Below are 18769 nucleotides of genomic sequence, written 5' to 3' on the forward strand. Positions count from 1 at the left end.
ACTTGTGATCTCTCTCTGTCAAATAAATAAAATCTTTAAAAAAAAAAAGATGTTAACTTGCGTTTATTATTAACTCTAGCATGCACATATGTGGTAAACATATTTTCAGAACTCAAATTTGAAAACTATTCTATCAATGAATTGCTGTACCAAGCAAATAGAACTTTCTTAGAGACTAACTTCTGTGTAGAAGGATTATTCAATCCTAAAATTATGAAAACAAACTCCTGTGGTTATGATTTAATATCAATAATGCTTTATCCTTTATATTGCAATGGCATTTATGTTTATAACATTACAAAATTATAAGTAATTGAAATATAATTACTCACACTTGGGAAATTATTTGAAAACAATATGTGGCATCTTCTCACAGAAAATGTATACTGTCAGTCAGTTAAATAGTAGTAAAATAAACTGGTTTTCTCTAGAACTTGGTATCACTGTTTTCAGTCTACAGGAAGGATGACAGAAATAACTTTAACCCAAGCACACCCTTTTACACTGTGGAAAGACCATCACTCAACTAACTCAGAGTTCACACTTGTTAGCAAATACCCATTTGGACATTACTACCTAGTGGCCTCAAACAAATTAGCTAAATTGTTGGTGCCTTAGTTTCCTTATGTGTAAAATGAGATAAAATGAATACCTGCCCTATAGTCAAGAATACTATAGTGTACACTTAAAAGAAATTGCTAAGAAGTATGATCTCAACATAGATGTTCCTACCACAATCAAACAAATTGAACAATCACCACCACAATAACAAAAATAGCATCTGTTTCAAAGAGTTTAATATATTTGAATAAGTTAATATACATAATATCATTAGAATAGTGACTGGCATATAATGTAAAATAAATAAACCAAATAAAATATTCCATAAAAAAACAGTGTATTTGTGAAAAACAATGCAAACTTCTTCACCTATGTTGGTTTATTCCTAAATTTGGTAATAATATCTTTGTTATTTTTAAACATTTTATTTATTATTTGACAGAGAGAAAGCAAAAGTAGGTGAACCAGCAGAGGAAGAAGGATAAGAAGGCTCCCCATTGAGCAGAGAGCCTTACATGGCGCTTGATCCCAGGACTCTGGGATCATGATCTGAGCCAAAGACATATGCTTAGCAGACTGAGACACCCAGATCCCTAATCTGGTAATAATTTCAATCATAATCCTTTATGTCCTTTGATGTAGGATCACTGAGGGCTTCTTTTCATGGGTTAAAAGTTATTTCTCTGGCCAAATTCTGGTTGAATCATGAGCACAAACACATGAACATATTTTGAAGTTTGTACATTTTAACTACTTCAGTGCACAGCTAGTAGCACTGTAAGTGCATATGAGTGACAGAAACTCTTCCAATTTTACTAGTATTTACTAGTATCATGTACTCTATATAACATAATAAATGTAAGTTGACTAAGATTTGCCAGCGAAGAGTTCACATAAGTCCTTATTAGTATAAGCTATGGCAAATTGCATTTTGAGCATTTTACTTAAATAATTTTTCATTCTAAAATATTTTTGTCTCATTTTTTCTTGAGATAGAGTAAAAAATTCATCTTTGAAAAAATATGGATCTACAAAACATTTTGTTTTGTTTTGCTCCATTTTGTTTCCCATGCCTACAGTGCTTTAAATGGAATAAAAAATGTGTGTGTGGACTCTGAGAAACAAACTGAGGGTTTTGGGGGGGGTTGGAAAGGCCTGGTGGTGGGTATTAAGAAGGGCACATATTGCATGGAGCACTGGGTGTGGTGCATAAATAATGAATCTTGGAACACTGAAAAAATAGAATAAAATTTTTAAAAAATGTATGTGTCATTATGGTCCAACAAATTGAGGGGTGATATATACACTACTCAAATATTTTGGAAGTTAAAGAGTGTCCATATCTTATATACTTCATTTGACTACAGAAACAATATTTTAAGCTAATTTTCAAAAACTCTCCCCCAAATACTGCAAGATCCTTATTTTCTAGTCATGAAATGATCAAGCGTGTCAAAAAAAAAAGGAAGAAAGAAAGAAAGGAATAACCCCTTTTGAAACTACCTGATAATTCACAACTTGTCAGAGCTAATTGGTGTAGGGGTGGGCCAGGCCAGCTAGATGGAGACAGCCAATCAGTGGGGCATGCATATATTTACTGAGGTGAGTTGCAATCCCATTGGCCACCTGTGTGTGGGCCGGGCTCAACCACCTCTATAAAGGCTGGTCTGTGAGGCTGTGGGGAGTAGTAGCAGGAGGAGTTAGGGTAGCCGGTAGCAGGAGCCATTGGGAGCCGTTAGGGTAGTGGTAGTGTCAGGATTGTGAAGAGTGACAGTGCCCTTTTCATCGTCAGGAGCAGCATTGCTGGGAGCCTCGCCGCCCCAAGCAGTGGCGCTGCCAGGAGTGGCCTTGTTCTGGGGAGCGGCCTCACCACCCCAAGCAGTGGCGCTGACGCGAGCGGCCTCGCCACCGCAAGCAGTGGCACCGCCAGGAGTAGCCTCATCAGGAGCCAGCGGTGCAGCCTCATCAGGAGCAGCATTGCTGGGAGCCTCATCTGCAGCGGTGCCGCATGAGTGGCCTCGCTGCCCAAGCAGTGGCGCTGTCACTAGATGGCTGGGAAGTGGCCTCATCTGCAGCGGCCTCACCATCCCGAGCAGCGGTGCCTTCGGGAGCGGACTCATCTGCAGCAGTGCCACCATGAGCGGCTTTGCCACCCGAGCAGTGGCGCTGTCACTAGACGGCCAGGGAGCAGCCTCATCTGCAGCAGCCTCGCCACCCCAAGCAGCGGCACTGCCGGGAGCGGCCTCATCAGGAGTGGCCTGTGGTACAGTGAGGGTGAGGCAGGGAGCCTCCAGGAGGGACCTCAGGGCAAGGAGCCTGTGGCCCCAGCAAGGCTCAGGCACCTATGGTCAGTTTGATTTCTCATGCATGGGGCTTGGGCACCTACCGGTCAGTTTGATTTCTAATGCATGGGGCTCAGACACCTACCAGTCAGTTTCGTTTCTGATGCATGGCACGAAATAAAGCTTTGCTTGATTTTCGCTTTGTGTCAGTCTTGTTCCTTTGATCAAGGACCCTAACATTGGAGGCTCATCCAGGATCAAATGACGGGAACTGAGCCAGCATCGGAATTTCTGGAAAAAGCCTCTATTGATCTTGTCTGTCTGTCTGGTTGTGGAACTCCAGGGTATAGCCCACCGGGGAGAAGCTGGATGCAGCCATGCTCTCCAGGGCTGGAGTGGATGCAGGAATGCCCCATCCCTGTGCTGGTAAATCAACAGAGGGTTCAAGTCCCCCTGAGCGGTCAGGGTTTTGAGTCCCCCTAGACAGTTGAGGGATTCGAGTCCCCCTAGACATACGGGGGTTCAATTCCCCTAGATGGTCAGGGGGTAAAGAAATCCACCACCAGTGGCAGGTTCGGTAAGAATCATTGGGCCTGCAGTTGTCTTTGCCTGGTTCTTTTGTTGCCTGTTTTGTGGTTTGTTGTGTTTGCAGGCGACCAAGAAAGTCCCCACCAGCAGCAGGCTCTGAATGGGGATCGCCCAACCTGTGGTTGGCTCTGCCTTGATTTTATTGTCTGTTGTGTTGTTTGTTGTATTTGGAGAAATGGGACAAGCAGGGAGTAAGGGACCAGTGACACGACTAGGTCTTGCTTTCAAACATTTCAAGGATTTACAAGGTAAAGTCACTCAGTCAGATGATAAGGTTTACCCGGGAAAACTAAAAACACTCTGTCAATTAGAGTGGCCCACTTTCTACACAGGGTGGCAGCCAGAAGGAACATTTGCCTTGACTCAGATCTATTCTACCCTGAGTGAGGTCTTCTATCTATATCAAGACCAGGGGAGTCAAGATGGCGGGGAAGTAGGAGGAGGCACTATTTCAACCTGTACCCTAAAGTGAGATGATTACCTACCAAAGAACTCCGACCACCCATGAAATCAGCCTGAGATGAGAATTATACATGTCTGGATCTCTACAGGAGCAGAAGACGCCAGTGGGAGGTAAAGCAGACTGGGAACATCGGACTGATATTGGAAGATAAACAAAAGGGGGAGGGAGCCACCAGAGGTGACCAATTGGAAAGTAATACCCCAATACGAGAGTGCCCTGCATCTGGGGACCAGCATTAACTTGGAGTCTGGTTGAAAGCACTCAAAAAACAAAGAGCAGAGGATTGCGGGGGAGGGAAATAGTGGGAATCTGGGCTGTTAGGGACAGGGACTAAAGTCCCCAGACCCAGGAGAGCCTCCCCTGGTGCTGAGCCAGAGAGAGTGCAGCAGAGAAATCAGGTCTCCGTCCCTGAGCCGCCAGTGTGCCTGAAGGCCAGCATACCTGAGAACGAGTGGGGCCCAGCTCCCGTGAGGGGCTGGGAGCCTGGCCAGATGGCAATCCTGAAATGCATGCGTCCCACACCCTCCCTTGGGAGAGGTGCTCATAGGCATTAGCCTGGAGCCCTGGAATCTGGAAAAACCAGACATTCCCAGCCCGGGGCATTGGGAAAATCTCAGTGTGTAATTTCTGCTTGGAACCTCTCTGGCGGTCTGGAGCTGCCTAGACAGCCGCCGCTGCCCTGGTATTGGGTACAACGAGGAGCTCCTGCATCCCCAGGGACAGTGACTCAGAACCGACTCTGCCAGCAGCTTGGCAGAGCATTCTGAGGCTTCTCTCTGAGAGGGAGGTCTGGGTGCAGTTTGCTCTCCTCTAAAACTCCAAAAACCATCAAAAGCTGTCAAGGCGAGAGAAAACAGATGAAAGAATATAAAAACCCCCAGAGAACAAAAGCCTGAAAAAAACAGTTTCCACAGAGCCCACCCCCTTGAGGGGAGTGGGAGGACCTAACTCAGGGAACATCATTGTCTGAAAACCCACTTGGCAGGCCCCTCCCCCAAAAAACCAACCAGGAAGGAAGGAAAAAAAAAGAAGACGACAAGAGAACAACCACCACTACTTCATAAATACAACTTTTATTTTTAACTCTTTACCACTCTTCTGGTTCTTTTTTTTTAATACATACAGATAATTTTTTAACCGATTTACCATCACACTGAGATGTCCAGTACATTAATTTCCTTAATAACCTTCTAACCTGAACTTTTTGATACATACACCCATGTTTCTTTTTTTGCTTTTCTAATTTTTTTTAAATTCTTTTTTAATTTTAACTTAGTTTAGTCTAGTTTATTCTTTTTTAATTTTTATTTTCTACTATACATATAGAGTTAATCTTCAAGGTAATCCCCTTTCCCCAATCAATGCTACCCCTATAGGCAAACCAGTTTCTAATCCCCATATAACTTAGGAAAGTTGAGTCCCTTAACAAAAACATCAAGATACATCCAGGAAGAATCAAAATAAACTTCCTTGCCCACACTGAGAATTTATAACCACTCTCCCAATTTTTCCTTCTGCCAGTGTTTCTGTGAATTTGTGTTTGTCCTGATAATATATAAATCTTATACTTGGAGTTCATTCTGATGAGGTTCTTCCCTTTTTTTGCATATATCTATTATATATATATATATATATATATATATATATATATATATATTCTCTTGTCATATACTTTTATCAGTCTTTTTGTTTGTCTGTTTTTGTTTGTATACTTCATAAATCTTACCTTGGGGTCCATTTGGGCTGAGCCTTCTCTTTTATCTTCCCTTTTTTTCCTATCTCTCTCTCTCTCTCTCTTTTTCCGTTTTTCTTTTCCTTTTTTTTTCTTTCTTCTTCTCTATTTCTTTTTCTTTTCTTTTTTCTCTCATTTGGGTGGGGAATCCTGATTGCACAGAAGTGTTCCAGGGTGCACCTTGACTGCACCACAATTGATAAATCCAGCTGCATCTGTTCAGTCATCTCTTACCAAAATGACTAGGAGGAGGAATACCCAACAGAAGAAAAATACAGAGGATGGACATTCGGGAACAGAGCTAATGTCTATCGACATAGACAATATGTCAAAAAAGGAATTCAGACTAACAATTATCCAGGCAATAGCTAAGTTGGAGAAAGCCATGGATGACCAAACAGAATTGATTAGGGCAGAACTGAAAGCTACCAGGGATGATGTTCACAATATTAGGGCAGAACTGAAAGCCACCAGGGATGATTTTCAAAATGCTCTCAATGAGTTCCAATCTAATCTAAATTCTCTAAAAGCTAGGGTAACTGAGACAGAAGATAGAATTAATGATTTGGAGGAAAAACAGATAGAGAGAAAGGATGAGGAGGAAGCCTGGAACAAACAGCTCAGAAGCCACGAAAACAGAATCAGGGAAATAAATGATGCCATGAAATGTTCCAAGGTCAGAATTATTGGGATCCCTGAAGGGGAGGAAAAAGAAAGAAGTCTAGAAGATATAGTGGAAGAAGTTTTCTATGAAAATTTTCCCAATCTCATGAATGGAATCAACGTTCACGTACTAGAGGCAGAGAGATTTCCTCCCAAGATTTTAGATTCTCGAAAGTCCTCATGACACCTTATAGTTAAAATGGGAATTATGTTTCAAGAGAGACCCTCTTAAAAGCAGCTAGGACAAAGAAGCTCCTTACATACAGAGGAAAGCCCATTAGAATAATGTCAGACCTGTCCACAGAGACCTGGCAAGCCAGGAAAGGTTGGCAATATATATTCAGAGTACTATATCGAGACCAAATACCATACATAGTGGCCTGGTGATATATGATAGAAGAGCCATCGTCATGGCTCAAGTCCCACCTTCCCCCTGCTAATGAAACCATCTCTCTCCCTCTAAGACAGGTCAGAGCACCAAAACCATAACAGACAGATGAGTTGGAGCCAGGGAAAAAGACCGTCCTACCTCCAACGGATGTGGAGGATGTGGAATTTCCCCCCTTTATCTGTCCCCTAAATCTGACTCTCGGTCCCGAGATGCCTTTACCAGTCCATCTCATACGCGGTGGGGTCTACCAATGGGACCACCAAGCAGAGAGACCACTCTGATCCTTCCCCTTTCCTCTATCCCCTCATCCTCCCTTTACCTCACCAGTACTGTCTGCACCAATGCTGCCTCTCTGTGAGGTTGCTCTACCGGATGGGAGAGGTCACCCCCACCTAAGCTATATCCCTTTCTCCTCTTCTGACATCTATAACTGGAAGACCCAACACAAATCCTTTTCTGTCTACCCTCAGGATTTAATTAGTATCTTGGAGACTGTTTTTCTTACCCACCAACCTATCTGCATGGATATTCAACAGCTCCTTATGTCTCTCTTTAATGAAGAAGAGAGGGATCACATCATGAGAGAAACCCATAAGGTGATAAGTGAGAGACTTGGCAGGGACCTCGATCCCCACCGAATGGAAGACTACTGCCCAAGGGAACCCCCTCACTGGGATTCAAATTCCAATGAAGGCAAGGAGAGCTTATGTTTCTACCACCAGGCTCTACTGGGAGGCCTCTGTGCAGCTGCAAGGAGACCCATAAATTTATCCAAAATTAGTATGGTAATTCATGGTAAGAATGTGTCTCCAGGAGCTTTCCTAGAAAAGCTAATTGAAGCCTATAAAATGTATGGCCCAATCGACCCTGAGGCACCCGAAAATCAGAGGGCAATGAATCTTGCATTTGTTAGTCAGTCAGCCCCAGATATAAGGAGGAAACTTCAGAAAATCGAAGGATTTGAAGGGAAGAATCTGACTGAGTTAGTGGGAATAGCATTAAAGGTGTTTAACAACAGGGATGCACAAGAGGATGAAAAACAGACAAAAAAACTGGTTAAGGTTTTGGCATTACATGAGGTGAGGAGGAAACAGGTTGGGGATAGTAAATGGAAGGAAAATCCTAAGCGCAGAGAAGGTAGGTGGGAAGACTTAGATTCAGATCAGTGTACTTACTGTAAGGGAAAAGGACATTGGGCCAGGCAGTGCCCCAAAAGGAAGACAGCAATGCTCGCCACCAGAGACAGGAGGGGCCATGGTTCAGAGCCCCTCCACAAACCTCAGGTAAAAATTGAAGTGGAGGGGAAATCAGTTGATTTTTTTGGTGGACACAGGAGCCCAATTTTCATCATTACTTAAACCTATGGGAAAACTATCTGGAGAAGAAGTCTGGGTACAAGGAGCAAATGGCACAGAGAGACATAAATGGACAACAGAAAGGACTTTAATTTGGCCTCAGGAGTAGTTAAACATCGATTTTTGATCCTCCCTAATGCCCCATATAACTTGATGGGAAGAGATCTCCGCCATAAGTTAAGAGCTGGCATTCAGTTATTGGAAGGAGACATGACTGTAACCTTGAGACAACTCACTGTACAGGTGCTTATGGCAGCAGTAGATGAATACCTCCTTTACAAGCCAGTCTCAAATCCAGAAGAGACGGAAGAGGGGAGCCTTCCCCAAATCCTACAGGTCGAGTTTCCTGAGGTCTGGGCAGAAGGGAAGCCCCCTGGCTTGGCCAAGGAACAACCTCCAGTGGAGGTACAATTAAAGGCGATGGCTATGGCTATTCACATTCAGCAGTACCCCCTTCCCCGGGAAGCAAAGGAAGGGATCAGAAAACACATTAACTGCCTCCGAGGAGATGGGATCCTAGTTCCTTGCAAATCTCCATGGAACACACCTTTGCTGCCCATCAAAAAGACCAAGACTGGGGAGTACCGACCTGTTCAGGACTTGTGGAAAATTAATAAATGGGTTGAAGATATCCACCCAACAGTGCCTAACCCCTATACCCTACTCTCCCTCCTGGGCCACAAAAGAACTTTGTATACCGTCTTAGATCTCAAGGATGCATTTTTCTGCATATCTTTAGCAAAGGAATCTCAGCACCTTTTTGCTTTTGAGTGGTCCAACCCACAGAAAGGGTTTCAAGGCCAACTCACCTGGACAAGACTTCCCCAAGGATTCAAGAATTCACCCACCATTTTTGATGAGGCCCTACACGAGGATTTGCGTGAGTACAGAACCTCCAACCCAGGAGTCACTCTTTTACAGTATGTTGATGACTTGCTGATAGCCGCTGAGAACTATGAGTCTCATAGTTCTTGCAGGGGACAAGAGCTCTCTTACAGACTCTGTAGGAAAAAGGGTATCGGGTGTCAGCAAAGAAATCACATCTCTGTCAGAGCCATGCCACTTATCTAGGCTTTGATCTTCACGAGGGAGTGCGTTCACTGAGTCCAGGAAACAGGTGATCACCCAATACCCTCGCGCCACTACGCCCCAGCAAGTGAGGGGTTTTCTTGGGACAGTGGGCTACTGTAGGCTGTGGATACCGTGGTTTGCAGAGATTGCCCGACCTCTCTACGAACTGGCAAAAGGGGGGCTCACTATGATAGAGTGGACAGCTGAGGCTGAAGGAGCATTTCAGGAATTACAAGCAGCCTTACTGCGTGCCCCAGCATTGGCCATCCCGGATGTTACCAAGCCTTCCACTTGTATGTGAATGAAAAAGCAGGAGTGGACAAAGGAGCTTTAACTCAAACCCTGGAGCATTGACAAAGGCCAGTAGATTATCTTAGCAAGAAACTAGATCCAGTAGCAGCTGGGTTCCCCCCTTGCCTCCACATAATTGCTGTCATGGCCCTCCTGGTCAAGGACACAAGTAAATTGACTTTGGGTCAAAATCTCATCTTGACCACCACACACGCTATCGAGGGCCTTCTCTGGACTCCACCAGGCCGATGGATGACAAATGCACGAGTGATGGGGTATCAGGCCCTCCTCCTCAATGAACCAAGAGTGACCTTCCGGCCCCCAGCGGTGCTAAATCCAGCCACGCTGCTGCCAGAGGAGCTGGCTGACCACCCACATGACTGTGGGGAGGTCCTAACCCAAGTTTCAGGAATAAGCCTGGATCTCAGAGACATTCCCCTCCTAGATGCTGAGATGACTCTGTTCACAGATGGGAGTAGCTACGTAATCAATGGAAAGAGGTATGCGGGGGCTGCAGTAGTTTCTCCTGAGCAGAAACTCTGGACAGCAGCCCTGCCACATGGAACTTCGGCACAAAAAGTGGAACTGATTGCACTCACTAAGGCATTGCAGATGGCCAAAGGTAAAACCGCCAACATGTATATGGACAGCAGGTATGCCTTTGCTACTCTCCATATACATGGTGCTATTTATAAAGAAAGGGGCCTATTAACAGCAGAAGGAAAATGAATTAAAAACAGAGGAGAAATATTGGCTCTCCTCCAGGCTATTTGGGACCCAAAAGACGTGGCCGTTATGCATTGCCCGGGACACCAAAAGAGGACTGATCTGATTTCAAAAGGAAACCAATTAGCAGATCAAGCCGCAAAGCAAGCAGCCCAAGAAACAGTGCAAGAACTGGTTACACTCCCAGTTCCAGCCCTACCAGAAAAACCGAACTATTCAGAAGAAGATTTAAAGTATTTACAGAAATGGGTTAAATTGGACTATGAAGAGGACTGGGCTAAGACTGAAGCAGGAAAAATAATTCTTCCTCGAAGACTAGGCAAAAAGTTAGTAGACCAGATGCATCAGGGTACTCATTTGGGGATACACAAACTCAAGGAGCTTATAGGCAAGCAGTTCCAGGTTTCTAAATTAGGGCGTATGGTTCAGGATGTAGTTGATAGATGTGCTCAATGACAGGCAGTTAATGTGGGAAGAACTAAAATGGGAAGAGGGAAAGGAGAAAGAGGTAAGGAACCAGGAATTTATTGGGAAATAGATTTTACAGAAATGAAACCTGGAAAATATGAGCACAAGTACATGTTAATTTTTGTAGATACCTTTTCAGGCTGGGTAGAGGCTTTTCCCACCAAACATGAGACGGCAGGAGTGGTAGCCAAAAAGCTACTAGAAGAAATAATTCCTAGGTTTGGGCTGCCTCTCACAATCAGGTCAGACAATGGCCCTGCATTTGTGAGTTCAGTCTCACAGGCATTGGCCAAGGCCATGGGCACTAATTGGAAACTATATTGTGCCTACTGGCCCCAGAGTTCCGGGCAAGTGGAGAGAATGAACCGGACTCTTAAAGAGACCTTGACAAAACTAATTCTGGAGATTGGCGCCCTCCTCAGGGCACGATGTACACCCTATTTAAGCAAGGTGTCCCCATTTGAAATAATGTTTGGGAGACCCCCCCCCAATCTTCAACTACAAGAAGTTGCCCTAGCAGAAATGACTGACCAATCTGTACTGCAGTCACTGCAGGCATTACAGTCTATCTTAAAAAAAGCCCACTCAGGGATCCTGACTGCCCGCACTGGGATGGAGGCCGAGGTGGAACCACATCCTTATCAACCCGGGGACTTGGTTTGGATACATCGCTATCAAGTGGGAAACTTGGAGTCTTTCTGGAAGGGACCATTTACTGTTATCTTGACCACCCCCACAGCAGTAAATGTAGAAGGCATTAGGGCCTGGATTCATGCGGGTCAGGTCAAACGAACTGAGGACGAGAACACCCCCCAGAGACGGAAGCTGCAGCCGACAGACCCTGTTGACCATGGACTAAAGCTAAGGCTAAAAAACCCTGAGTTTATTTTTGCTCCTATTGTTACCTGTTGAAAGGTCAAGGATTTGACTAATTTCCAAAGAAAAGGGGGGGATATAGGGGTGGGCCAGGCCAGCTAGATGAAGACGATCAATCAGTGGGGCATGCATATATTTACGGAGGTGAGTTGCAATCCCATTGGCCACCTGTGTGTGGGTCGGGCTCAACCACCTCTATAAAGGCTGGTCTGTGAGACTGCACGGGGGAGTAGTAGCAGGAGGAGTTAGGGTAGCTGGTAGCAGGAACCATTGGGAGCCGTTAGGGTAGTGGTAGTGTCGGGGTTGTGGAGAATGACAGCGCCCTTTTCATCATCGGGAGCAGCATTGCTGGGAGCCTCGCCACCCCAAGCAGTGGCGCCACCGGGAGCAGCCTCATCTGGAGCGGCATTGCTGGGAACCTCATCTGCAGCGGTGCCGCCACGAGTGGCCTTGCTGCCCGAGCAGCGGCGCTGTCACTAGAAGTCCTGGGAGCTGCCTCATCTGCAGCGGCCTTGCCACCCCAAGCAGCAGCGCCGCCGGGAGCGGACTCGTCAGGAGTGGCCTGTGGTACAGTGAGGGTGAGGCAGGGAGCCTCCAGGAGGGACCCCAGGGCAAGGAGGCGGTGGTCCCCAGCAAGGCTCAGCACCTACCGGTCAGTTTCATTTCTGATGCATGGCGTGAAATAAAACTTTGCTTGATTTTTGCTTTGTGTCATTCTCATTCCTTTCATCCCTAACAATTGGAAATGGGTAAACATGCAACCAAATTTGTGGTTTTATGGAATATATTCAACAAGGCCCAGCTTACACCCCAAAAGCCCATAATTCCACTTGGAAAAGTCCATTCCACTTAGATCAACACTATTCAGCTCATCTTCCTACTCTCCTGGTCTTCAACCAAGTGTTGCTCTTCTCCAATAGATTCCCAGTGATTTAACTTTTCTACAATCCAAATCTGGTCATTTTGTTATCATTTGTAAATGTCTTGGTCATGAAAGGACAAGAAACGAAGGTATAAGGTGAACCAGGAAGGAGGTGCTATTGGGACATTTCTCTCCTGTTTGGTCAACCACCTGAACTTTGCTTATAGTGCTCCTTTATTGTGGCATCATGTCGTCGCTCCTTGAGCAAGAACCCTGGTCCCAGCCTCCTGTACTCATATGAAGGTAGCATCTGGTCACCATTCAACACTGAGATCGAGGGTCTCCTTCCAGCTTCTTTGTTTGGCTGAATTCACATGTCATAGGTAGAACAGGTATGTCCTTATGAGCTATGCCTTTTCTACATGAGCCTCAAAATAATTTGTGTATTTTACTACAACTATTTTCACAAACTACACTTATAGACCAAATCCCTTAGGGATAGTAGACATTTGTTATTTATATGTTAAATTCAGTTTGCTATTAGTTATTTGTTTATTTTATCATAAGATGTGCTTTTTGAATAAATGAAAGATTTGTTGTTTGATGGTCTTCCTCTGCTTGTTTGTATAAATGACATACTTCAAATCTCAGCTGGTATTACTTTATGCTGGAAAGCTGCCCTAAGCCTGGCTTCTTGGGATTAATATTTTTCACACAGTACATTCTACCACAATGTACTAATGATTTCAGAGAGATAACAGCCACTGAATGTCTTCAGTTTTGAAACCTAAGGAATGAAATCGATCTAATTAAACAGCACAACAACTGGATTGATGCAGTAATGATCAGCCATGTTAATTTTTGAATGATTTTCAAGATTTTTCACTTAAAATGACACTATGCATCAAGGACAAATTTTTAACATAGCCAAAAGTTTGATACTTTATATTTTATTCCCAAGTAATTTCAAATTTGTAGAAAATTAGTATGAATAGTAAAAGTAGTATTAATATTAATAATAGTACAATAAAGAATTAATATACCTTTTTCCTAGATTCAAGTATTAGCATTACACCCCATTTGATTTATCACTTCTCTCTCCATCTGTCTGTCTCATATCACCTTATGACCCTTGTTTCTGAATATCTTGATATGTATTTCATACAAATATGAGTATTTTCCCACAGAATCACAGTGCAGTTGTAAATTTCAGAAAAATATAACATGGGTACAATGCAATTGTACAAATATTTTGAATACAGAAGTGTAAAAATGAAGAGCTTTTCAGTATAAGGAAACAATTCCTCTGAAAGGGATGAATAGGTGTTGACATATGGTATGAGAACCTGAAGAATAACGTTGGCATAAGATCCTAAAGTTCTAATTTGTAGCATGAAGGAAAAGAAACAGTACAAATATTTCCTACTTTATACTTTCATGTAAGACAGATCCCACATTCAACATTTTTTTTAGAGCCCTTGTTACATCCTTATTCCTAAGACTATAAATTAAAGGATTTAGAACAGGAGTGAGTATAGTGTAAAAGACAGATACAATCATGTCCTTCTTTGGGGTGTGATAGGAGGTGGGAAGCATGTAGGTATAGACAGCAGCACCATAGAAGAGGATGACTACCATCATGTGGGAAGAACAAGTGGCAAAGGCCTTCTTCCATCCCTCTGCTGAGTTCATCCTGTGGATGGTGAAGAGGATGAAAGAATAGGAGCTTGAAATGATTGTCACAGGGATGAGGAGCATGAGAACACAGCACAGGTACATGAGGGTCTCATAGAGGGAAGTGTCTGAGCAGGAAAGCTTCATTACAGCAGGGACCTCACAGAAGAAATGATGGATCTCCCGGGATCTACAGAAGGGGAAGGTCATGCTGACGGATGTGAGCATAAATCCATCCACAGATCCTAGAAACCAGGAAGAAGACACCAAGAGGAGACACACCCTATAGTTCATGAGGATAGGATAACGGAGTGGATGGCAGATGGCCATATAGCGGTCATAGGCCATGGCAGCTAGAAGGAAAAATTCTGAACCTCCTAGTGTCAAATAAAGAAACATTTGCATCCCGCATTCAGGGGCTGAGATCTTATTCACTCCTATGACCTGGTCCATGAGCATCTTGGGCACAGTGACAGAAATGTACATCACATCCATGAGAGACAATTGGGTGATAAAAAAGTACATGGGGTTGTGCAGGTGAACATCACACTGTATCAGAAGGATCAGGATGGTATTTCCAGACAAGGCCATTAGGAAAACCACAAAAATGACCACACAAAGAAGAGTTGGGTGGTTGGATTGACTGAAGAGTCCCACTAGTTCAAAATCTAATCGTCCAGTATGGTTGGCCACCCAAGTGGTATTCTCCATTGGATTTTACCTGAATCACCAAGGAGAACTGTAGAGTTAATAGATCACTCATGGCATATGACAACCTGAAATAAAATTTTAGTGAGCTTGTGTGTGTGTCTGTGTGCATGTTTACACACAGGAACCCAGGGTACTAATAAAGAGAAATTCCAAGGACTTGCAAATTGTAGGAGTATAAATTACCTGTAATTGAACAAATTTAATAGAAATTTAGGAATTCACAAATCAAAAATACAGTACCTTAGGGGAACCTGAGTGACTTAGTTGGTTAAGTCCCCAACTTTTGACCAAGTTTTTTTTTTTTAATATTTTATTTATTTGACAGACAGAGATCACAAGCAAGCAGAGAGGCAGGCAGAGAGAGAGGGAGCAGGCTTCCTGCTGAGCAGAGAGCCTGATGCGGGGCTCGACCCCAGGACCCTGAGATCATGACCTGAGCCGAAGGCAGAGGCTTTAACCCACTGAGCCACCCAGGTGCCCCTTGACCAAGTTTTGATCTCAGGGTCAGAGTTTGAGAACTGCTCCACTAGACTCAATACCAAGCAGGGAGACTTCTTGAGATTCTCTTTCTCCCTCTCCCTTTGCCCTGTCTCCTGTTATCTTTCTCTCTCTGTAAAACAAAAACAAAAACAAAAAGCAAAACCAAAAAAATACATCTTTTAAAAAAATATTCATGCCTTAATAATTCCACTACTGGTTATGCATTTCCCCAAATAAAGCAAAAACACTAATATATGGACATATATGTTTATTTTAATTTTTACCAGATCTTCATATGACCTTTTTTAACATTTTTATTCAAATTCCAGTTAGTTTTTATACAGTGTAATTTTGGTTTCAGGTGCCACATACAATGCAATATTGGTTTCAGGTACACAATATAGTGATTCAACACTTCCATACAACACTTGGTGCATACCACAACATCTGCATTCTTTAATCTCCATCACCTATTTAATCCATCCCCTTCCCACTTCCCTTTGGTAACCATCAGTTTATTCTCTATAGTTGCCTCTCTCTTTCCCCCCCTTTACTTATTTGTTTTGTTTATTAAATTCAACATATAAGTGAGATCATCTGACATTTGTTTTTCTCTGATTAACTTAGTTTGCATAACTTATTCTCTAGCTCCATCCATAACAATGCAAATGGCAAGATTTCATTCATTCATATATTTATATATGTACCCCTATTCTTATGCTATTCTTATTCACAATAGTTAAGATATGGAAACAATCTTTCCATATGGAATCTAACTGTCCATTAATAGATGAATCTTTAAGGAAGGAGTGGTATGTATGTGTGTGTTTGTATATTCCGTGCAGACAATGGACTATTATGCAGCCATAAAATCCATAACATTGTGCCCTTTGTAACAACATGGATGGGCCCACATGGTATTATATTAAGTGAAGTAAGTCAGACTGAGAAAGACAAATGCCACATAAACTCAGTTCTGTATGTGGAATGTAAAAACAGAAATGAATGAATAAGCAAAAAGCTAACCATATGTGTAAATACAGAGAAGAAACTGATGGTTGCTAGGGAAGAAAGTGATGGAGCAGTGACAAAATGGGTGAAGAAGAATGTGAGATACTGTCTTCCAGTTATGGAATAAATAAGTCACAGGAATAAAAGGCTCAGCATAAGGAATATAGCCCATTAATTGTATATTTTGTTTTATTTTTTGTATTTTTTCCTTCATTTTTATTTTATTATTTCTTTAAATTTGAGTATAGTTTACAATGTTCCATTAACAAGTTTATACACTATGCTATATTCATCATAAATACAGCTACCATCTATCCCATTGCATTTTTATTAAAATATTGACTGTATTCCTGTGCCTTATCATTCTATAATTAGGGGCCTGTACCTCCTTCTCCCCTTCACCCATTTTGACCCACTCTCCATCACCCTGATAATGTCTCATGACAGATGGTAAGTACACTTGTTGTGAACATAATAACTTAACCTTGTGAATCACTATGTTGTAAATATAAAGCTGATGGAACACTGTGTGACGAGTATATTCAAATAAAAATATTTTTAAAAGGATATTGGTAGGGGGAGGGAAGCAAGATGGCAGAAGATTAGAGGATCTCATTTCATCTGGTCCCTTGAATTTAGCTGGATAACATTCCAACCATTCTGAACACCTATGATTTCAACCATAGATGTTTAAGAAAATAATTTTTGGATTCTACAAATAGTAAAAAGACCACTTTTTATAAGTTAGGAGGTATGGAGAAGTGAATTTGATGGGATAGTTGGATGACAAATGGTGGGGAGTGGGATCTTCCATGAGGGAGCTACCAGAAAGTGATATAGCCTGAGTGCAAAATCAGAACTTTTAGAAGTCTGCCCCAGTAAAAGACATCCCTGCCTGAAAGATGTTCATGTGGCAAAGCAGGGAAGAATCCTAGGTGGGAGGCTGTGGTTTCAGGAAATCCAGGGTTAGAGAAAGAATAAGAGTTCCTGAATCAGCAGAGTTTCCAAGCATTTGAGCAGGAAACAGTCTATGGTCAGTGAGCCTGGGAAGGGGGTTCTCATATCCATTTGCCCTAAACCACAAACTGAGGCACCACTGGATGACTACTCTCCATGTGGGGGCCCAAAAAAGGACAGAAACATGGTGACCTTCCACTTTCCCCAGGAGGACTGGTGCAGAAATGCACCACAGAAGTCTGAACTTTAGCACACAGAAAAGTGAGGACTGCTTATCCCTGAGGATTTACTGGGAAGATGGGGCTGCCATATTTCAGCTTCAGGGATGGAGATCAGCCTGACTATTTTTACTTTCATCCTCTAAAGAGGCACAAAAGCCTTAGGGAACAAAAGCCCCAAGCAGCAACTAATGGACAGGAGAGGAGAATTTGATATATCACTGATTCCATAAAATGAAACAATATTGGAATTATTGGAGTCTCAGGGAAAGAAGAAAGAGAGAGAAGGACAGAAGGTGTACTTGAGCAAATCATAGTTGAGAACTTTCTTAATCTGGGGAGGGAAACAGGGATTTATTTCCAAAAGGTAAAAGGAACACCCCCTAAAATAAATAAAAATAGGTCAATACCCTGAAATATAATAGTTAAGCTTGCAAATTTCAGAGATAAGGAGAAAATCAATATTCAATAAATGGTTCTGGTAAATATGGACAATCACATGGAGAAGAATGAAACCGGATGATTTTCTTACATCATACACAAAGATAAACTTAAAATGGATGAAAGACCTAATGTGAGACAGGAATCCATCAAAATCCTAGAGGAGAACACAGGCAGCAATCACTTTGACCCCAGCTGCAGCAACTTCTTCCTAGACACATCTCCAAAGGCAAGGGAAACAAAAGCAAAAAGGAACTTCATTTTTTGGGACTTCATCAAGCTAAAAACTTCTGCACCACAAAGAAAACTAAAAGGCACCAAATGGAATGAGAGAAGATATTTGCCAATAACATATCATATAAAAGGCTAATTTCCAAGATCCATAAAGAACTGCTCAAACTCAACACCCCAAAACTATAATCCAGTCAAGAAATGGGCAGAATGCATGAAAGACATTTCTCCCAAGAAGACAAACAAATGGCCAACAGACACATGAAAAAAAAATGCTACACATCACAAGCCATCAGGGAAATGCAAGTGAAAACCACAATAGATACCACCTCACACCAGTCAGGATGGCTAAAATTAATAACTCGGGAAACACTGATGTTGGGGAGGAAGCAGAGAAAGACGAATCATCATAACTTGTTGATGGGAATCCAAATTGGTGCAGCCCCTCTGGAGAACAGTGTGGAGGTTCTTTAAAAAGTTAAAAATAGGGCTACACTATTGCACTACTATGTATTTACCCCAAATATACAAATGTAGTAATCCAAAGGGGCACCTGTACCCCAATGTTCATAGCAGCAATGCCCATAATAGCTAAAAAGTAGAAAGAGCTGAGATGTACATCAACAGATGAATGGATAAAGTACATGTGTTTCATATATACAATGAAATTTAGTCACACATCAGAAAGGATGAATACTTACCACTTACATTGACATA

The 18769-nt window shown here is 42.6% G+C and overlaps 1 protein-coding gene across 1 annotated transcript; it reads right to left on the bottom strand.

Annotated features, from left to right (window-relative positions):
• Positions 1 to 13751: 13751 nt before the first annotated feature.
• On the bottom strand, positions 13752 to 14714 carry LOC123938826 (olfactory receptor 2T29-like). The gene has a single exon (XM_046000558.1). The coding sequence runs from the start codon at positions 14712 to 14714 to the stop codon at positions 13752 to 13754; it is 963 nt and encodes a 320-aa protein (XP_045856514.1).
• Between the last annotated feature and the right edge of the window lie 4055 nt (positions 14715 to 18769).

The sequence above is a fragment of the Meles meles genome, chromosome 3 (genome assembly GCF_922984935.1).
Source record: "Meles meles chromosome 3, mMelMel3.1 paternal haplotype, whole genome shotgun sequence".
In the NCBI taxonomy this organism is placed as follows: domain Eukaryota; kingdom Metazoa; phylum Chordata; class Mammalia; order Carnivora; family Mustelidae; genus Meles; species Meles meles.

What these genes read in the sequence shown, in the direction of transcription:
- LOC123938826 (XM_046000558.1), bottom strand. Translation starts at nt 14,714, where the DNA reads ATGGAGAATACCACTTGGGTGGCCAACCATACTGGACGATTAGATTTT.